Source organism: Ambystoma mexicanum, chromosome 6q, assembly GCF_040938575.1.
Source record: "Ambystoma mexicanum isolate Mex_15411 chromosome 6q, UKY_AmexF1_1, whole genome shotgun sequence".
NCBI classification, from domain to species: Eukaryota; Metazoa; Chordata; class Amphibia; order Caudata; family Ambystomatidae; genus Ambystoma; species Ambystoma mexicanum.
This window is the reverse complement of record NC_090937.1, coordinates 697,397,298-697,420,269: the sequence shown is the minus strand read 5'-3', so window position 1 is coordinate 697,420,269 and position 22,972 is coordinate 697,397,298. Positions and strand designations below refer to the sequence as shown.

The 22,972-nt window shown below is 44.0% G+C and overlaps 1 protein-coding gene across 2 annotated transcripts in view; it reads right to left on the bottom strand.

Moving 5' to 3' along the window:
- The window catches only part of USP38 (ubiquitin specific peptidase 38), an 839,905-nt gene that overhangs the window by 198,949 nt on the left and 617,984 nt on the right, over positions 1-22,972 (bottom strand). For both annotated transcript variants that reach the window (XM_069631202.1, XM_069631201.1), the window contains exon 9: positions 18,959-20,288. In XM_069631202.1, coding sequence (XP_069487303.1) covers positions 18,959-20,288 — 1,330 coding nt within the window. The remainder of the gene's footprint in view (positions 1-18,958; positions 20,289-22,972) is intronic.

Genomic DNA, 22,972 nt, shown 5'->3' with positions numbered 1-22,972 from the left:
AAAGAACAAATAAACATTTAAAATCATTAAACCAGACCTCGTATGATTCTTCAGACAGAGGAACCATCCCGCAAAGATTGTGGTGCTGGCTCCCGAAAGCTTTGAAGACACAACGAAATAAATAGCAATTCGCCGGCAAGAGAGACAGGGAATGAGATTTATAAATCAACGTCAACTGCCAACACAATGAAATTGTCTTCATGGAATACTCAGGGACATGCCCATCTCCAAGCCCCGGGAACATAAAACTATGTGACCACGACCTACTATGCTTTCAAGAGACTTGGTTGACAGAATGTCCAACACTCAAGGGCTATGACATTGTTTTAGCACCAGCTAAAAAGGAAGCACTAGGCAGGCCTTCATTGGGACTATTGATAGCGTGCAGAAATGGATGCGGAATCAAACTGGGAAAAACATTACTCAACACTCAAGCAATTTTGATAATTAAGGCAGACTGGACAAGTTTGGATCCCTCAAAGAACATTACTAAACAATCATCAATAATAATTGCAAACACCTACTGGAATCCGGCCTCTATGGACATTCCAAGTTACTTTGATATACCAGAGAAATCAATCGAAGAAGCCCTGGCAGGTCATCTGATGCCATCATTTCTGCTATGCAGAGACTTCCATGCCATATGCTACATGGAGAAAAACAATCACCACGCCACCATCAAATCATCAGCAGCTGAAAACAGAGGTGCCTCTCTAGCATACTTGATGAAATCAAGAGATTTGCATAACCTAAATGAGACATTTCCAGACAATAAAAGAACTCCGACTTGGGAGCATAAAGAATCTAAAGGGACAAACGATTATATAATTGTCACAACATCCTTACTTCAAATCACACAATCATTTGAGGTTAAGAGATCCAAGGCAAGCAACCACAATTCAATGTCAACCTCATGGGCTTCTACTGCTACTCTGGTCTACAAATCACAAGCTCAGCTGGAAACTAATACACAAGTCACTAGATTAAGATTAAATGCAAACTCAACAATAGATCTAGAGACTCGATACACTGCAATGTCCCACGGAGATCATTCAAATCAAACTGACTACCTTCCACTCTTAACAGTCTAAAAGAAAGCAAAGCCTTGTAACAACAGTTGGCTGCACCACCTGGACACGTGTACGATAAACTCCCTGCGGACAAGAAACACGAACTGAGGAAATTCAAACGAAGAGCAAAGCAGCTGGGTGAAGAGGAAAGAGTCAGTGAGACAACTAGAGTAATGAAACAACACAAAGCATGGGTAAGAACGCACCGACTCAACCTCTACCAACAGGATGCAGAAAACATCTTAAAAGCTATAAGCGGCAATAAGTGTAGAGAATTTTGGTCACTTATTAAGTCAACAACCTTGTCGCCAGAAAACACCATGGCTAATAATATCAGAGAGAAAACTTGGATACTACATTTTACCAACCTCTTCAAGTCACCGCAAGAATTACCGGCACTAGACACAAAGGAAAATCCTCAACCATGGGCAAAGTTGGATAACCAAGCAGTTATTATGGATTACATCAAAAAACTTAAGCATTCAAGAGCCCCGGACCCCGATGGTGTAACCAATGTGGATTTAAAAGCTTGCCCTACTGAATGGTCAAGAGTCCTAAGTAAATTCTTCCCGAGATGTGCAGATCTAAAGTCAATTCTGCCATCATGGAAAACCTCCATAATCGTCCCGATTTACAAAAAAGGAGACAGATGTGACCCCACGAACTATCGCCCTATAGCACGATGGACATTATAGGAGAAGATTTTGGCACCCTTATACTAGAAAAAAATCAAAGAGTGGGCCAAACAGGCTCTTTGTGACGACTTCCTAGAGAAGGGTTTTAAAAAGAACCTAGGAACAACAGCCAACATCTTTTTGATAAACGTGCTAAAAAACAAAGTCCTGGAAGGAGGTCCTTGCATCTTTTTGGCCTTTATAGACCTGGCCCAAGGTTTTGACAGAGTGGATCGATCCAACTTATGGTCCAAATTAGCAGCTTGGAAATGCCCACCTAGTTTACTGGAACCGATCAAGGCGTTATACTCCGACACCAGCATAAGAATTCACCTAGATAAGAACGGTGTCTTATCCTCTGCAATTCCAACATGCAGAGGAGTGAAACAGGGGTGTCCACTGGCCCCGGCTTTGTTCCTTGCTTATACAGGTGACCTACAAGAATCTGATTTAGAAGTACGAGCATTCCCATTAAAGATGAACAAAACGTCGATCACACGTTTACTGTACGCCGACGACCTGATACTACTCGACTACACTCCCGTCGGCCTTCAACGGCAACTGAATAGCCTACTTCAATACGCACAGAAAAATAACCTAGAAATTAACAGGAAAAAAAAGAAGTTTATTGTCCTGGAACAATCGAAAGGGGATAAAAGAGAAAATTCACCTAACTTTGAATGGAACACCCATTGAAAATGTTCAAAACTTCAAATATTTGGGTGTCATGTTAGACAGCTCAAGAACTGACACAGCAATGCAAGAAGCACTTAAGGTAAAAGCAAAACAACTAGCAACACAAAGCAAGGATATAGATCGAAAGTACGGACGATACTCTGCAGTCCCCGTCCTCGAATTCTAAAATAGAAAAGTGATCCCATCATTAATCTATGGGGCTGAAGCATGCCCAAACATTCCATCAAACACCTGGCCAAAACTTGAAGCTTTATTTTGGAGGAAGGTACTGTCACTGCCGAATTCAACGGCGGTTGCTTCAATACGTCGCAAACTCAGCCTATTTTCACTTCAGGCCTCAGTAAGATACGCAACCCTTATGCTCTACAGAAAGTGCCGGATGGCAGGAGTTCCTTCGGTCTACAACTTAATAAATCAAGAACTGGAGAACTCCAACAGCAAGTCACTTTGCCTATGGAAAACTAACAACATTAAGTCTCTCAAGTCTATTGAATGTGACGAAGCTACGCTCCTAAACAATCCAGTAATGTAATAATTAAAAATAAAATGAAACAGTTAGACTGGATAGAGACATTAGAGGCAGCAGCAAGCAACAAACTGACTACCCACTTATCAGCAAATACAAGAAAATTAAACGAACTACAGCCATATATTTAAAAAAAATCTGCGCACACAAGCAAGAGACTTCCTGCCCAAATTTGCTTCCCACAAATGAAATCTTGGCAGTCAGAGGACTTTCAAACAGTAACAGCTGTCGATTTTTGAACTATTCCTAACAAAAAAGAAACCATTTGTCATCTTTTGCTTCATTGCTCAGGCAACCAGCAGATTAGAGCCCGATATCTGTGGCCGATTTTGTCAACCTTTGCTCGAATGGACGAAGCAACATGCTGGGCCAAATTGACTGGCAGTGACAAAACCAAGTGGCTGTTAGCGATTTATAAAATACTGCACCACATCGAATTACCAGGCAAACTGTTGGTTGATAAACATGCACTTACCCTTCAGACCTGAAGATGAAATCTTTACTCAGTGAGAAATGTGGAACTTTTACTCAACTTTTCAGTGTTTTTCTTCTTTTGTAAAAATATTTAAGATTATACACAAATAAAAAAAATTTAAAAAATTAAAAGTATGCATCTACCTACTTTGTGGATATAAGAATAAACTTCTTTTTTTAATATAACATTTACTGTCTAATAGTTTCTTTGGACTATTTTATTGACTGGGTTCTGTGTACATACCTAAAGCTCACATCCTCCTCCTAGGATAAGCCTGACTGCTCTGCCATTCTACCAGATCCTTTTGGTAGTACAGACTTCTACTACGAGTTGAGGACATGTATATCAAGGGATAGTTTTATAGAGTCTTAACTCAAGTGGACTTAAGGAAAACTCCAACACTCTCCCCTGTCCTTCAGAGGAGCACATTGAGAACAAGTTTCTTTGCATCTTTCCAACCATTGCTTTTTGGTTTTTGCACTGGAGCAGTAAAACCAGAAAGATAAGAACACATTTTACTTACCCAGCAACCTTGTTGCTTCTCTTCCTTTAAACAATCACCAAAACAAGTAACATACCTGCATCAGATATATTCTGGGGAGAGGTATTGTGACTTTTGTGCACAAGCCACCACACTTCTTGGGGATTGGACACTGTTGAAGCTAGGGAATATCACTTGTGACTGGGTTCCATCTTATGCATTAGTTTACGTACCTCTTTTGTTGATTTAAGTAATTGAATGCATTTAAAGAACCTATGGTGACAGTATATGGGATACATTATTTCTGATGCTTGTATCTGCTTAGATTCACATGCTGTGCATAGGCCGACATCTAGTGGAAGCTGCGCATGATTACAGTTGTTGTTTTCTAAACTCGAAAAGGGACGTCGACAGGGCGTGCCAGTAATACTATCCCTAGTGTGACATCCACTGTACCCATGGTCCTACGTGCGTCAAGGTCCCTCAGATTGTTATTTTTCTGACATGAGGTAGTATGAAGTGTAGAGTGAGTACAGTCGTATCCAGGCAGATACGTATCAGACAAGCTCATAAGCATCCATGCGCCTTCTCTCTGAGGGGAGGAAGGTTACCAGTCAAATGGTCGAAAACATTTGGTCGACAGGACAATTGGTCGACACCATTTGGTCGAATGCCAAATGGTCGAATTTCTTTTTTTTTTTTTACCCCTTTTTTGGTTTTTTTTGGGGGGGTCCCCCCCCAAACCCCCTTTTTTTTCTTTTTTTTCTTTTTCCCACACGAAAACCCACAAAACACATATATATAAAAAAAAAAAATCGACCATTTGGCATTCGACCAAATGGTGTCGACCAAATTGCAGTCGACCAGTTTGTTGTCGACCAATTGACCGGACACCGGGGAGGAAGGTGGGCGCATGTGAATCTAAGCAGATGCAGGCATCAGAAATACGATTACGGTGAGTAAAGTATCCCTTCTCAGGCTTGTGGAATCTGCTTAGATAACATGCTGTGCAAAGATTAGCGAGCAGTGTTAGGAGAAGGTGGTGGGCTGTGAGAAGGTTCATGGGCGAGGAGATGTCTTAGAACCGCTTGTCCCACCTGTGTATCTGTTTTGGAATGAGTGTCAATGCAGTAATGCTAAGTGAAAGTGTGTATTGAGCTCCATGTAGCCGCTTTGCAAATGCTGTCTAGAGGGACATTTGCAATGAAAGCCAGAGTGGCTCCTGTGCTCTTTGTGGAGTGAGCCCTGGGCGTGAAAGGCAGTGTCTTGTTTGATAGGGAATAGCACAATTGTATATATCTAACTATCCACCTAGAGATGCCATTTTTTTTTTTTTAAATGGGGTCTTCTTCTCTGGCTGGTGCTACGGAGACAAACAGTTGGTCTATTTTTCTTAGCGGTCTGGACTTGTTTACATAGTAAAGGACCACCCTCCTCACATCTAGTGTGTGGAGTTTTACCTCAGCTGAGCTGGTGGGGTTCTGAAAGAAAGCTGGTAGCTCAATAGACTGCTTTACGTGAAACTTAGAGATGAACTTCAGGGAGAACCTAGGGTGAGTACGTAAAACCAGCTTGTCCTTGTGTATGATACAGAAACGATCCTGCACTGACAATGCTTGTATTTCACTAACTCTTCTTATGGAAGTAATAGCCCCTAAGAAGGCAGTTTTGTAAGTCAGGTGTTTAAGACTAGACTTATGCATCGGCTGGAAAGGAGGTCCCATGAGCTTAGCGAGTACAACATTGAGATCCCATCCTGGCGGTGGGTTTGAAATTGGTTGAGTTTCTTTACTCCCTCCATGAATGCTTTGATGACAGGTACCTTCCACCATGAAACCTTATTGTGTGAGTTGGCATAGTCTGACAAGGCCGCCAGGTGGACCTTTAAAGAGTTAAATACCCACCCCGAATCTAGCAAGTGGACCATGTAAGTTAGAATGTGGGAAGGGGTACATTCTATGGGGTTAATTTGTTTAGACTGGCACCAAATAACAAATCTCCTCCACTTGTCGAAATAACAGTGCCTAATGTTAGGCTTTCTTGCTTCCTTCAAGATGTCCATACACCTCTGTGGTAGGTTGTCCGAACTCTATGACTTCAGGAGCAATGCTGCCAAGTACATTGAGTGAGGTCGAGGGTGCACCATTAGTCCCCGTGCTGAGTGAGCAGATTGTACGGGCACGGGAGCTTGATGGGATCGCACATCGCCAGTTTGCGCAGTGGTGGATGCCAAGGTGGTCTTGCCCACATTGGAGCAACTAGGATGAGAGTCACTTTTTCCTTGAGGATCTTGTAGACCACCTTTCCTCATGAGAGGTGTTGGGGGAAAAGCGTAAGCAAATTTCCCTGACCAGTTCATCCATACGGCGTTCCCCTTGGAGCCTGGTTGGGGCAACCTGGACGCGAAGTCTGGGCATTGACTGTTTTAGCTTGTAGCGAACAAGTCTATTGTGGGGAAACCCTGTTGTGATAAGATGTGCTCTACGACCTCTGCGTGTAGCCGCCATTCGTGTTCCTCTGGTAGGGGATCTCTGCTCAGTGAGTTGAGTTCCCCTGGAACATGCTGTGACGACAGGAATATTTTCCATTTGAGTGCCCATCTCCAAATTTGTTGCGCAATCCTGGACAGATTTGGAGAACGTGTCCCCCCCTGTTTGTTGATGTAAAACATTACTGTAGTGCTGTCTGTCAGGACTTGCACAGATTGGTTCGCTAGGTGAAACTCGTATGCCTGAAGAGCTTTGAATACTGCCAGTAGTTCCAGCAGATTGATGTGGTTCTGTGGTGCCGCGTGAGACCACAGACCCTGAGCTGTGTGGTGAAGTTAATGAGCCCCCCCACCCGGAGAGTGAGGAGTCTGTCGTGACAATCGCTTGTACTTCCGTACCGTGTCCACCAGAGAAGATTTTGTACTAGTGTTGGCAAAACAGCCACTAGATCGTCCCATTGACCACTATTCCAAAGGGCAGCACCTTGAATTGGTAGTGCTGGTTCGCCATCTTGAAACGCAAGAATCTTCTGTGCACTGGGAACATTGAAATATGAAAATAGGCATCTTTCATACCCAGTGTTGCCATGTAACCCCCTTTTTTAGCAGCAGGATTACCTCTTGTAGCCTAGTCATGCAGAACTTTTGTGGCTTGACATATTTGTTTGCAGGGCATAAATCTAATACTGGGCGCATTGTTAGATCTTTCTTTGGCACAAGGACGTAAGTTGAATAAATACTCTTGTTTACCTGGTTGGCCAGGACGACTTCTATGGCGTCCTTTTGGAGTAGTGTGGCGATTTCCTCGAGGAGGATGTGCTGGTCTTCTTTGGAGTGGGTTTTCTGGCAGGGGGGTGGTTCTGCGGTTGCTCGAGGAGCTCTATATAGTATCCGCCTGCTACGGTGGACAGCACCCATCTGTCTGATGCGATTCCCTCCCATGCTTGCGTGAAGTTGGAAATGCACCCTCTTACTGGAGAGGCATGGGAGAGCACCTGAAGCAGGATGTCACTGTTTCTGAAGTGGGGTACCAGCTCTGGAGGAGGGACCCCTTCCCAGAACGTGTGATCTGCATGGTCCGGTCTGGTAATTCTGAGAGGCTTGGTCTGGATTGTACCCTGATTTTGGTTATAGCTGGCACCCCTCTGGGAAAATTGTCCACGTGAGAATTGTCTGGCCAGGAGGTTTATTGGTCAATTGGCCCAATGATGTCAGTATACCATATTCTTCCTTGGCTGTCTTCAAGGAATCCTCGACGGCCTTGCCAAAGGGTACAATGGGCTCGACGGGCATGTTAATGAGAGTAACCTGGTCTCTGGCTTAAACCCGGATTGGCGTAACCAAGCATGACGCTTAATAATGGTTCCCTCAGCTATGATTCTGCCAGCATTGTCTGCGGCGTCAAGACTGCTTTTTAGCAAGCAGCTTGAAACTACCCTTCCTTCTGAAGCCACCAGTGCTAATTGAGTCTTGAGGGGTTCCGGGGCCGAGGAGAGTAAAGCTGAGACCTCATTCCATTTATGGCAGTTGAAACTGGCTTATAAAGTACAGTTATTAGCTATTCTAGTCTGGAATGCAGCAGAAGAGGCAAACTTCCGGCCCATTGTGTATAGCCTTTTACTTTCCTTGTCTGGAGGAGCCTCAGGGGAGGCTAGGGGAGTACCTGCTCTTTTCCTTGTCGTAGTAACGACGAGCACCTGATGTACAGCGGGTCTGATGGAGCAGGCCTGAAAAGCTTTTCTATGCAGTGGTTCACCGCTCGCGTCTGATAAGGTGCTTCCAGTGAGGGTTGTACTTTTTGCTGAACAGACTTTAGTAGGGGAATACATTCATATACAGCCTTCTTATCTCCCAAGATCTCGTCAACAAAATCTTTGTCCTGTGGATCTTCTTGCGTAGATATTTGGAAATGTTCAGCCGCCTTGATGAGTGCTTTGTTCAAAAGGGGCTGATTATCTATGGGTGAGTCTACAACAGGGCGGTCCTCATCAACTGGGGAGTCGATGTTGTACTTGTCTGTATCCGGATCACCCTCATCGTCCTCGTGACTATAGAGGTCTTCATGATCAGTGTATGGGTCATATAGATCGATGACAGTAGGCTCTTCTTGAAGGCTCACCGGGGCGAGACCTCTTAGCAGGGGGTTGAACAGGGTTCTGAGAGCCAGATGCCGCTGCTGTGGGGGGTGAAGTGAAAACCTGGGAAGTAGCTAGGGTCCTTTTCATAAAAATTTGCCATGAAGGACATTCTTCTCATGACCCTATCTATATATTCTGCTGACCATTGGGCAGAACTAGGAATGACCACAGTTTGAGGTGTGAGACCTAAATCTTCTGGAGTAGGTGGAACTACAGTAGAAGGTGTAGCCTTTTTCTTTAAGGCTGAAGACAGGGAAACCTGCACCTGAGGTTCTTCACTCTTGTGAGAGGACCTATCTTTCTATGATTTATCCTTATGAGGGGCTTTGGAAGAGCTTTTCTTAGACTCCGTTGACTTAACAAGGCCTTCTGGGGCGTGCTTTTTAACTAAATGAGCTAGTCCAGCCTGCATGGGATTTTTCACTGCTAACGACACAGAACGTCGAATCTCGGCCACGGTCAAATTCGAAGTGTCGTTAGTTGACTCACGACCTTCAGGGGTCCTTTTATCCACGATGTCTGTTCTGTCCTTCGACAGTTGGGGTTGTCATGTGGCGATCTGGAGTTCCCAGAGGGTAGTGATTCAACTGACTTCTCCATAGACGTTGTGTGTTGCCGTTTGCTCGACACATGTGTCGAGTCTCGGCTGTGGGTTGTGTGTTTGGTGGAGGGGATAGTGAGAGCGCTTTCGCCACCGGGTGTCATCCCCGTAACAAGGCCGTCGGGTTGTCTGTTGGGGTCGGGGGCCTGCGCTTGTGAAACAGGAGTAACCAAGTCACCTTTGCCATTGGATAGCGCGGCGTTGCTGCCGTTGCTGAAAGTGGGCCCAGCATTTAGTTAAGTGGTCCCTTAATGTCTTGGATTTGAAGAGTCGATACGCTTGACAGGAACCCTCGACGTGGTCCTGAGGGAGACACAGATTACACACCAGGTGTTTGTCAAACCACGGGAACTTTTTGTTGCACTAAGGGCACAATTTAAAGGGGGTCCTATCCATAACAGAATGACAGCAGTCTGGCGAATGTGGTGTACAAAAGGAGTATATACATTCTAAAAATGCCCCCGCCCTCCCTACTGTGTCGGCCAAAGCCCAGAGCGGCCTTCCAAGGCCGGACGGGATCCGTAGACGGGAGTCTACGACGGACGTCTTATGTTCTTGACCGCCGTCAGATGGTCTCGATAGTCAATGAATAAAAAGGATAGTAAGAAAAACTATTGGTAATAGTTAATAATAATAAATGGCGATGAGCCGAAAAGAGAACTCTGCTTTAGTGTCCGTCTATGATGGCATAAAAAAACAATATGAGGGACCTCGACGCGTGAAGGACCATGGGTACAGTGGATGTCACACTAGAGATAGTATTACTGGCACGCCCTGCCGACATCCCTTTTCGAGTTTCGAAAACAACAACTGTAATACTCTGCAGCTTCCACTAGATGTCGGTCTATGCACAGCATGTGATCTAAGCATATTCCACAAGCCTCAGAAATGTTTATTATTGAGTGTTCGGCGATATCACCTGCTGGATTCATTTTTTGTGTGTGTGTTTAAGGCCAAGAATAAATACTGAATTTCTATACATTCCTGTCTCAATTGAATCATTTTGTGTGCTTCGCTGTGTGGACCCCTGACCTCACTCGCACTCTGCTGAGAATAGCCTTGGCTGCTCTCCATTGCTATCTTTATTGTGTGGGTTTTGGCTGATCTGCGAGTTCCCCTGTTCACTATAACTAGGGAGATGACCTAACATCTGTCCGACAGCCCAGATTCTAGAAATCCATCTTAACCACCAATAATTTAAGACAGTTATTAAGTATATGAAAATACAATTATTAGGCCTTTCTAAACACCTTAATCATAGAATAGCAGGTATTAAGTGTACTCAAAAACCATATATCACATATATATACAAATTCACCTTCAGAGATAACATTACACACCTATAGTTATTGGAAGATGGAGAATAATTACAACTCAGCTCCCTCTGTCTTATAAAGTCCAGCCCTAAAATCTTTGGGGCCCTGTGCCCAAAAAGTCACAAGTTCCACTAAAGTTTTTCCATGGAAGGTATTTCAAAACTAATGCAGTGGGCTGTGGTGGTGATTTAAAAGTAAGGTAAGTAGTTACTTCAAATAAGGCACAGGATGCACTATCCTGTAAAAACATTAAGTCTTAGGACCGGATCCTTGACCCAGGTTAGTAAAGCAAAGGCGAGGACAGAAAGTTTTGAGGCATGGCCTCTACACCCAATGTTAAAGGGTTGGGGCTGGGAGTAGACAAACAATTACCCCCGACTCACATTGTTGCAGGCGACACTGCAGGTCTTCTGGAATTTGCTGGGGCTCCAATCTTCTGTCCTTTGTTCGAGTGAGGGGAGCCCAGTGGTCTTAGGTGCAGAAGTCACTTTTCATGTCAGGAGCTGGCCGCAATTTTCAGACGGTTTCAGGCAACTTCTTGAAGGAGAGCCCCAAACAAAGAAAAGATGCAGACCTCTTGTGGTGCAGACCCTTTAGGAAACCTCAAAGGTTTGCAGAAGGATGATTCCAGAAGAGGTCACTATAGTACGGCGACAATAGGTGATTTTGTAGTGGTGAACACAGAAGCAGCCCCAGTTCAGCTACCCTTTTTCGTGAGAAAGCTAAAATTGTGAGAACAGGTGACCTATGGCATAAGTTGAAGATCCTGTGAGTCCCAAGGATCTACGACGACGGCTGCAGCGCGGTAGGCCAAAAGGGAGCTAGTCACTTCAACTGGTGTTCCAGGGGCACTTCTGAAGGCTTCCAAGGTGTGGATACGCAAACTGTGGTTGAGACTGGTTGTTCCCACTGGTCACATTTTTAAAGCACCAATAAGGGTCTTCTGAGATCAGACAGAGGGAGCAGGGCTTCTCTGGGCCAATCACTGGAGTCAATGGTGGTCATCTGCAGGGGACGTCCTCAAATCGTCAGCGGGCTTATCTTCTGGCTCGCACTCACAAAGCCCACAAAAGCAGGAGCTTTCACCAGGAAAACCACATGTGGCATTTCCTGACCTAAGAAGGCATGAAGAAGACCAAAGGATAAGATGGCCAAAGAAAAATCAAAAATCTGGTGGCACAGCCATTTTAGGGTGAAAGCCACCTTTAGTAGACATTTGCAGTAAAAGTAAAAATGCACGAGAACAATATCAGAAAAACTGTAAAAATCACAGCGGCCACCAGCTTGTCTTAGACACATTGTCAAAGTAACGAAAAAGCCATCAGGTAAAAAGTTATAAGGATACAAAGTATTTTGGGGTGTGGCTTAAGGGCCATGGAGTAGGACGTGTCTTCCAAGCTGCTCCTGATGATCCGAAATGATCCAGCAAAATAATGTGCTCTCAGAGCATGATTGAGAGGACCGCGCATAACACATCACCAGGCATGGATTGAAGCGACACCCTAGACCCGCTCAGATGAGCAACACAAACCACGAAAAGCACTGCACAAATAAGTGCTGACACACTGCGGTTGTGAAGTCGCTCCTGCTGAAAGGGCCATGATTGCAGTGATACCAATACTGCCGGAGTGTAGCGGTGGGTACAGACCCCAGGGAGCGTAAGGAGGTGCCCACTGGAGCTCACGGATACGACCTGGATAAGCTCCGCAGAAAACAGAGGACTGTATAACTCATACTGCACAGGGAGTGCCCCTAACCGTCTATAGTGTGAGTCCATGTCTGGCAAAAAAATTGCCACAAAGTTGATAAAAAATAAAGGTAAGAAATCGACGATGGAAGAGTTTGCCAAGTCACCCCAGACAACGGAGGCGGCCAAGAACAAGGGACAAACCACACCTAGCGAAGCTTCCCCAGCGCGGAATGACCAGTAGATCCTAGACATGATCGCAGATTTGAAAGTGTCTGGGGAGAACAAGCTCGACGTGGCATTGGCCAAACTCAAGACCTCACTGAAATTTAAGATAGATGCGGTTCAACTGGATGTTAACTTGCTCCGGCAAGATGCGAGAGCGCTGGAGACAGAGGTGAAGGCCACCACAGCCACCAGCACGGCGAACGCCGCAGAAGTCCACAGACAGCAGCGACAGGTGCGCAACCTGGAAAACAGAGCAGAAGAAGCGGAGGGACGGGCTCGCAGAAACAATGTGCGAATTGTGGGGCTGCCATAGGGGGAAGAAGGTTTCGGACTTGACCAACTACATAGAGACTATGTTGCTACAGGAGATTACAGGAGGAACACTATCCCAGGGGTACGCTGTGGAGAGAGCGCATAGAGCACAGGTCCGGAGACCGCCACCAGGGGCCCCCCCACGGCCGATCATCGTGAAGATCATGAATTATAGAGACAGGGAGAAGCTCTTGGGACACTTCTGTAAAGGTGGAACAATACATAGAGCATCCGCGTCCGTCACGGCATACCTTGATTATACCTTCTTGGTACAAAGGCAGCAACTGAATTATGGATCGATCAAGAGGAGGTTACAGGAGGCGGGATACATGTACATGTTGATGTACCCGGTGAAATTGAAGGTGTTCCACAAGAATAAGGCGCTATTCTTTGAGACCCCGGAGGACGCAGCAGAGTGGTTGGATGCCCAGAACTGTCCGGTGAGCGCAGATGACCAGACTGAGGGCAGGTCGGAGAAGTAAACCAATTGTCACCAGGATTGTTATGTTGAAAGAAAATGTGACCATGGACTTGAATATAGCACAGCTGATATTTGTATTATTGGGAGCATGTAAGATATGACGGTACACAAGAAAATGAAGGTAACTGGGGCACACCATTAATTCAAAACAGGAGTATAGGTGCTGCAATAGACCAATAGCACCGGAAGACACACTATTATCCCCCATAGTTAGTTTAGTCAGGATACGGTTAGATCAGTATCCCCCTGCGGAGCTCGAGTAATGGTATTCCCGAGAAAGAGCTTTAAGTGGTTTCAATCCAGCACTCCAACTAAGTCAATGCCTCGCGTGAGGTGCCCAGCTGGAACCCTTAATTATATATTTTTTTGTCTAAAGTTCTTTTATTTCTGAACGATGTACCCTTATATCACGCCCCTCTCTTTGAATCCCCCCCCCCCGGTCTCACTGAACTAAGAAGTAGGTTGTTTTGCAAAGTTAAAAGATTTATTTTATGAAATTGAACAATATATATATCACACTTTTATGAATTTGAACAATATCTAAATATCACACTATTAATATTTATACAATGATCAGCAATGGGTGATATTACAATAATCAACAATCTCTTTAATCAATAGGAGTATGGATGAAAAGAATAATGTAGCATAGAATAACTTTGTGGGGGGTTCAATGAAATGCATTGGTATGAGATTAATGCAGCACAGAAATAAAACTTGTGTGTTCAATCAAATGCAATGTAATCACTCTTTCCCCCAATACTACTCAATCCCCCCTAATATGCAATATAGAGATGGAAGGAGAGAAAACAGGTTTCAGGAATAAACACTCTACAAATGCAGTTTCAATCCCAATTCCCCCAGCAAGCAGAGAGAAACAGGAATTATTTTAAAACAGGTTGAATGCTTTTGAATGTGGCTTGTAATGAATGGGAAGGATGCTAAAAATTACTTTAATTCTCTAAATGGGATTCAAAACTAGTGGGAGCCGCTTTGGATAGGTTCAGGGACACCCTAGCAATGATGGTTGAATGACTGGCAGATAGGAAACTGAATTCAGAGGTTGAATGCAAAGAATAATAAATTCCGTTTCTAGCATGTACGGTTCAAAAGTGCACAGAGGTTTTAGTAAAGGTCGATTTTTCCTCAGAGAATCAAGATTTCAAATGAGAGATGCGCTGTTGAAGATTACAAACAAGGATTTCTTAACACTAAGAGGCTATAAGATGCGAGATACCAACGGTACAGCCACCAGTCCAGAGGCGCCTCTGTCCGATCTTTGCCCGCTCCGACACTTGCCTTTCTTCAGCAAAATATATTAGCGCAAAGATGATTTATCACTACAATTATCACAGGATTATATGGATGAAAGAAGGATTCAGGACAGACAAAAGACATTCTACAATGCAGTTCTGGATATGATAGAATGGGTTGGATAAGATTACTTAAGGATAAGAGATTGGCTATGGACAGTTCTATGCTAAATACTCACAACTATGGTTTTGGAATGGGCCCGTAAGAGATCTGGTCAAGGGTTTTGGACTGGAATCTGCTCACCACCGGACAGGATTCAGGGCACCTAGTTCTGCTCTCAGCATGGCACTGGTTCTCTGCACGGCTTCTTGAACTTATTCTGACGGGTTGGTTCTGGGTTACACCTCTGCTCTACTGGTTTGTATCTCTGGGTTCTAGCAAGAGTTCTTGGCAAGAAGCAGAAAAACAGCACAGCCCGGCTGTTGAATTGGTTGTGCCCCTTGGAAGTTTGGGGTTAAAATCAGGTTGCAAGATTTTAAAGGCCAGCTGAGAAGGGTTCAGCTTTGGATTGGGCCTTCTGCTTTCAGAGTTCTGGAGTCTTGATCTGGGTTCTTGCTGCAGAGTGCTTCGCCAGTAAATCAGTTGATGGGTGAATGTGTGTGTCTCTCTAGGTCCTCACCAGTCCCTATTTATGTATTTCCCAAAGGGGTGGGTAGACTGATCATACTAAGCCCAACCCTCTAAGAAGCCTATTGGTTAAAGTATTCCTTCTCTCCTGATTTGAGAAGGAAACAATGTGTCATAATGTGTCATAGTGATGCTGCAATTTACAATCCAGGGAAAAACCTCCCCTTTGTTCCTACACAGAAAATCTGTTTTTCATATAAAGAATATTTCCAATATCACCAACTTGTTAATAATACATATTTACATTACAGATTAAATAAGGCACGTATCTGTTAAAGTCCCATCTTCCTAAGAGTTTCGGTTCACAAATGACAGTTTTTCGCGCTTTTGGTTGGTTACCCAGTGTCAGATCTGTACACATTTTTCCAGATACACGCAAATAACATTTGGGCATACTCCTGTGAAGTTTCATATTTTTAGCATTTTCACACTGCTACAATATCAACATTTTCGTGGTTCAGTCTCTGAATATCGCACAAATTCCAGAGTGGTTTTAAAACGTGAGCAGCAATTTCATTTTAACAACACTATATTTACAGATTTTTACCAATTTTGTTCAGTTTTCTATGAGTCTTTTTCAAAAAGATATTTTCTGTGCTCTCCGAATAAACAAACCTGTCTGTCTCCACCCCCAAGGTTTTGGCTGGGCCAAAGCAGTCCCAGGCTTCTTCCTGCCAGCAGTTGTTTTCTGTCACACCTGAATTTGCATTTCCTTTCATTCAAGGGAGTCTTTTGTTTCTTGTCAGAGCAACAGGCCAAAGTCCCCTCCCATTTCCTTTCACACCTCCCTGCCAGTTCTTCAGCAGAGGGCAGGGGGGAAGATTCCTTTGTTTGGGAGAAACTGTGGAATGTCTTTGAAGCTCAGTGTGGCTGGTTTTAACTTAGTTTTAAAACAATGTTTAAAATAGTCTCTCTCTAAATTACAATTTACATTTTTACAAATATAGCCACAAATCTCTTAATTCCAGCCTTTTTAAAACAGAGATTGAATTGTCACCCTATATTGCTTTTGATGGGAAGTCTCTTCTTTTCCATACTTTGATTTTAAGGCACAAGTTTAAATGACAGTATAGGTAAATGCTAGCTTCTGACACAGGCGAGCGGTGTTACTGCGCCCATTTTTAACATTTTTCCAAGCAAGCATCTTTGAAAGTGGATTTTCTTCTGATAAAATAGGTTTCTGCTGACATTGTGCTTAGGTGAATTCTTTAAATAAAGTGATGTTTAACACCCAACAAGGATGTTGGATCTTTTGTGATGTTTGGGAACCATGATTTTTGCACTTTCCACCATCAAGGAAAAATGGATTTTTAAAGCAGTTGTGGGTTTTCCTTTGCAATGCAGCACTGCTTTTTCAAGTAGCTTCATTTTCCTCTGTGGGCAGCAAAATGATAGGTTTTGGCAGTGGTCTCCTGTGTTACCACCGACATAGGCAAAATGGATTGGCGGCTTATTTTGCGGGTTTTCCTGCGCACTTTCAGAGATTTTTAGCGCAAAGTTCTTTTTGGCGGCCATTCTGGTTTCTGATGCAAGCAGCGCACGGTGATGTTGCAGGGCATAGATTAGTGGGTTAAAATATCCCACAGAGCTAGATGCGGGACAACCTGAGATTCTGGGAAGGAGCTGGGCGACAGTTGGGGTTAGGGGGAGAGGGAGTTGGGGTAGTTCAACAATTTGGGGAAGTTGGGGAGAGCAGCAGTTGGGGAGGGTTAGGGTGGGGTGTTGGAAGGGAGTTGGGGAGCCTGAAGGGGTGTTTGGGGAGTTGAGGGGGAATGGGGAGGGGGTAGTTTTGTTGGGGGGCGGGAGGACAGTTGGGGGATCTGAAGGGGTATTAGCTAGGGAACGAGCTTACACCCACGAGCTGCTGCACATGATGTGGAAGATGAGGAAAGACAGAAGGGAGACTGGGTATGCATGAGAGATGGGAGACCTTAAGATAGCAATCTGGAATGTCAGGGGCTCAACAGTTACTTGAAGAGGAATAAGATCATGATGTATTTAAGGAGGCAGAAAATAGATATCGCCCTATTACAGGAAACTCACCCCATGAAAGAAAAACAGGAGGTGATAAGGAAGAAATGGAAGGGGACCATCATAGGGGCAACGTATTCAGCATACGCCAGAGGGGTAATTACATGGGTAGCACCACATGTCCCCTTCCAGCTATTACAGTCCACGGCGGAGTCAGACGGGAGGATGGTGGTGATACAGGGATTGATAGAAAATAGAGAGTTGTGTATCATTAATACATATGCCCGATCAAAGATACTGTGGCCTATTTCAAGCCCTTATAGAGTAAAATTAGCCTGTACCTTGGGGATGCGGTTTTATGGGGAGGTGACTTCAACTGCACGCTGGACCCCAGGGTGGACAGATCAGACAGGAAATTGGACAAACCTACCCCCGCAGCCAAAACCTTGAGGACCCTCTTACAAGACTTTCAGCTGGAAGATATATGGAGGCTACACCACCCACATGATAGACATGATAGGCATTGTTCGCATTAATCGGCCCCACAAAACTTGTACACACAACTAGACTATATGTTTGCTTATCCGGAGATGACGGTCGGAATACAAAGCGAGGGTCCTCTCGGAACACCAAGGGATTCACAGGTATAGACAATAACAGACTATGAGCCAAGGCACCGACTTCACAGCATAACAGACAATTTATAAATTAACATCTGTGAAAGCCTAGTAATTTCAAAAGAAATGTTGGGATGAAAGGGAGCTTAGCCGAACAATTCCCATGCCTCAGAGAAGGATGCAATTTCAAATGAACAGTAACATACATAGTGTATATAAATGAAAGTGTTCTAAATTGAATACACATCTTCCCTACCTCAAACCTTTAGATTTTGATGCAACCCGCCATAGCTTGTATTTTGTTTAAATGCATATGCTAGAAACCAACCACACTACACTGCATATGGAAACAAAATGCGAATATAAAATATATAGCAAATGCTTTTTTCTGTGCAACATTATCTTGGATACCAATACTTTTTTTGATATTGGAGAAAATAAATGCAAAGTGATTTCGCTAACTCAATGTTTAGGTAACAGGTGGTGGGGGGATTGAAAGGCGATAAGGGTTCGGACCAATGGGATTATCAGAGCGAATGTTCTTGTTTTTAGACAGGTTTATCGACTGTTGCTCTGATTCTACATCACAATGTTTATGCCATTTTTAAATTAGGAATACATATCTCATTTATTAAAGAAAGGAAGGAAAAATGTATCTTGGATGCTTTCAAAAAAATCTATTCTATATTTTGAGTTGTATATGGTGCTACATTGCGAGCAAACCACTTCAAAGCACAAGGGAAACAAGGATATTATATCCATCATGACTCATTCACAGTTGCCTTCTGGAATATCATACATAAAAAAAATTCATAAAATTAGGAAGGGTGAGATTTAAAGTCTGCTGTCTGGTTGTATAGCGGGTTACCCCATGTAGGGAGCTTTACAGTCTTATGAATTTTGTAGGGCTCCATCCAGCGTATGTTTTCTTAAAGTGATCATTTACGAGGAGCAGGCAGGGCAAACATGGAGGTAAAGGTTATGAAACTTTAAAAAATATGTAAGCAGGGTGAATTTTCAAAGTTAAACCAAGTAAAATGCTATGCCTAAATATCAACTAAAAATGGCACACTTCTTTGGACCTTTAGGCTTCTCTACAGAGAAGTGTAGCATTGAATTAAAAAATGCAGAATTGTATAATTTCATTTTCCAAAAGAAACTATCGAATTGCATTTGGCAGAGGGAAAGCAACCATACCCTGAATATTATTGAAATAAGCCAATGAAAGGTGAGCATGCACCAATTTACATCCTTACCTGTAAATATAGTTTATTGTCCTTTGTTATAGCATCCATGAGGTCCTTTTGCAGAGGTGGATCTCCATTCACCCAAAGTCCATTTGCTGTGCTAGCACCAACACTGATGCTACTATACTGTTTTTTGTAAAGCAGCACATAGGCCGTATCCTTTGGAAACCTGCTAGTAATGTTTTTAACAGACTGAAATGAGGTAAACGTCACCCTGCTGTCATTAAACAGAAACCACTCCTTTGCCATTTCGCTGCAGTTTGTCTCTTCTGTTACAAGAGAGTTGGGACTATCGCCACTTAGCAGAGGACTTGAAGAGGAGGTCAGAGCAAGGGACTCTGGCTGACTACACAACTGAACAGGAGTCCCAGATCCTGCAACATTTCTGGCATATGAATAATAATGTCCACTTTCAGAGGATACACCAGAATGCACAACAATGGAACTCAAGACATAAGAGACCATCTCTGTACAACACGCATCTTCAGTCCTAGAAGGCTTTAGTTTTTTAGGTACATTTTCACCAATGTCAGGCAGCTCAACGTCAACAGCCCAAACCCTCGATATTGGACCAAGAGAGGAAGTTGATTTTTCAACTGGTAGTTCTAAAACAAGAGGAAGGGAAACATTGTCTAGTATTTTGCGTCTAATGTGACACTTTGGATCATACGCAAATCTTAAGAGAGTGAGAATAAGGTATTCTGGCTCCTCCACAATTTGCATAGTTTTCTGGGCGGATTGCAGAGAGGCACATTTTTCACATGAATACTGGTTGTCTCCATCAAGAATCTCTGGAGCTAGGAAATAATTCAGTAAGTCTGTCACTGAAAGTGTGTTGTCTCTGGTTTGAATTACACAAGGGGTATCGGAGGTTGAACTATTTTCACAGTTTAGCTCAGGTGGCTCACTTTTGAGGGGTTCTTCCAACTCTGGTGCAGCGCATCGCTCTTCTGAAAGAGGATCACACAGGAAAGGCTCATTAGCAGCTTCAGATACAGATGCATCTACCGGCACCATGACATCTCGCTCGTCCGGAGGGCAGAGCATCCCATGTTCACTGTCATTAGCAGAGTAAGGGCAAAAGGCCAAAGACAGATCTGTGAAGGGCTCTCTCTTTTGAGAAGTAGTTTTACAGTTCAGGCAACAAATGCTGGTTTGAATTTTCCCACCAAACATTCTCTCTATCAATGTTTTCTCTTCCCCAACACTATCGAATGGCGTTTCAGAAAAGGGAGGACCTGGGCAAGACGACTCCTGTGAGGATGTGCCATCTGTAATCATGCTTTCAGCTGGCTTCATTGAATTAAGTGCTTTTATTGTCCGTTCTTCTTCATGCAGCCTGAATAAAAAGAAAAAAAAGAAAAAAGTACAGATTCATTAATTTTACACCTGAAAAGCATTTAACATCACACTGTTAGGCTATGGTTTTGGGCATTATACAGTGCAAATTCTGCCACGTCCATTTCCGTTTGGTGCACATGGACCACGTAACTTGCAGAGAGTAACAATTTAAAAAGGTAGGGTCTACATGGTATTCAACTGCTAGTTTTCACACAAGAAGGAATTGTTCTATATTTGACAATAATAAAGGAAGTGCTGCAGTACAGTGAACAAAACTATTTCATTAAGAATCGTTTGTACACCTGTCAAACGAGAGTGCCATTAATTACATGAAATGTGCAGGGTCTATCCCTGTGGATGAAGGCACTGATCTTGCCGGGTAGCTTATAAAGCCAGGGGTCACATGGTTCCCCAGGGTGGATAGCCATGCTGTATGAAGAGAGTGAGTGATTATAGTAAATGTGCATCTGTGTATACAAACTATGATGGGCTATATATTTCTACCAAACTGCAGTAAAAAAGTTTGTTGACTTAACGGCATCCAAGAAGTGCAGTTGCTTAGCATGCAATTGTAAAGGTGTGATGCAGTGCAAATAGTCTGGAGTTGGGTTGTCTGCTTGATGCCCATTCCAAGATCTCACGCTCGAGTACAGCCCTTTATTTCTGTGCAAGACGGCGTTTGCACATCATGACTCATGCCCGCATAAGTATCCTTGCTGCTCCTACAGAAGCCTGTCGGGACCAGAGGTTGTGTCCATGACAGAACAGCCCTCCAAAAGTCCAAACATTCGAAGTCAAGGTTTGTATAGCTCCTTCACTTTGCTGCTTCTGCAGTGAGTCACCTGCTTACTCACTAGGGTGATACTCTTGTAGACGTGCAGGTGCTCTTTTATAGCGGAGGTTGTTCCAGGGTTTGCTAATGGTTGCGCAGTTGCCAAACATGGTAGCTTTGTTCTGCAGTGATTCTTGGTCTCGCGGGCGTTTCCACTTCATCATGGATGTTCTCATGGTAATGGTCAGTCGCCACTTTGGGAAGTGCATGTGGTGGTGAACAGGTTTTGATCAGTTGCTGCTGACTCTTGCTTCTGTTCTTCCCACAGCTATCAAACAGCCTATTGAAGTGTGTTGTGTTTCTGGGGATGGAATCGTGTCTGCTGCCTTCAGTAACAATGGCTCCTTGCCACTGGGTGACTGAGTGGGCTGCTTTGAACAGCAGACCTGTCTTTCCCAGTGGTGGTTTTTCGGTACTTGAACTATTACCTGTCCTAATGTCCGGTACTTTAACATGTCTAGCGGTAATCAAGTGATCATGGGATGACGACACCTTCCTTCCACTTGTCCCTTATTAATGTTGTTGGGAGTCCACAAGCAGGGTCATACAATGGTATTATTGATGAGACGACCATCAATTAATTTTGCTGGGGATCATCCTGTGCAAGGAGTGTGGCATGGCACTGTAGCTGCGCAGGAAGCAGGATAATTTGCACTCGACCAAATGTATGCATGCAGTGCTCATGACTTGCGGCCAGCACCAAGTCATTTGAATGTGTTTGATGCCACAACGCTCCACATATTTGCGGAACATGTACTTGAAAGAGTTTGTTGTTCATTTTCACGATGCATAAGATCCCTTAAGCTGCCATGACATGTTCCTTTTTTTGGAGAACAGGTTCAGTGAAAGATGACTGCGCCGACTCCTTTTCTGGCCAGCACGATAAGTCATGGATGAGGACAAATGAGTAACTGTTGTTCAGAAAGGAGACGTCTGCACTGTGGAGGGTCAGAAGGAGGACACGGTCACTTCATTGGCATGTCCACTTGTAGGTTTATTAAATGTCCAGAAAAAGGCCTAACTTTCCCTATTTCCTATGTGGGTGTTTCCTGCCTATGTAAATAACTAAGGGTGCTCGTCCGTCGTCAGGAAGTCATAAAATTAAAAAAGTCCACTGTCCAAAAAACGATTCCTAACTGACCGCACTACTATTCTAACAAAATAATGTCAGGAGAATGTCTCCCGTCTTCCAAGAGTCCTTGTTCCCAAAGGGAGAGTCTCTCCCAGTGAGGTCCCACTTGCCCACAACCTTAGGAAGCGTCTTTCAAACCAGGCACTCCTTGGGAGCAGATTGACAGGGGTTTGTTGCACCTTGTTGCTCGTCACATGGCACAGGTTGACTGGCACAAGCTGAATTACTTCTAGTCAGGGCTGACCTGGGGCTGAAAATATGTAGACAGCACAATTGTATTTGTGAGTGCATTAAAATGCTCATGCACAAGCATGGTGTATCAGTATGGGGCATGTAACGATGGGATCAGTTTCTCGCGTTGCTTTGGAGTAGTTATTTAGTGGGCCTAATCAGAGCACCCATTTGGGCCCTTTAGATGACATCATTGATCATGTCGAACAGCAACAGTATATCAGGGGGCCAGTCCACAGTAAAGGGGTCTTAGCATGGTGGCAGGAGGAGCATCTTGGGCTGTCAAAGGTTAATGCTGATGGCTCAAGGGCAGCTGACTGATATATGCACAGCAAGACTACCTAGAGCAGCGGATGGGCCACAAACAGGTGCTAGCTGCAAAGAGCAGGTGAAGTTAAGAAATTAGCGCTGTAGACTAGCAAATTAATCAGGAGTGTCTGCAAATAGATGTCGGTGGTGGGGTAAATACCACCCTGTTGCCAGTTAT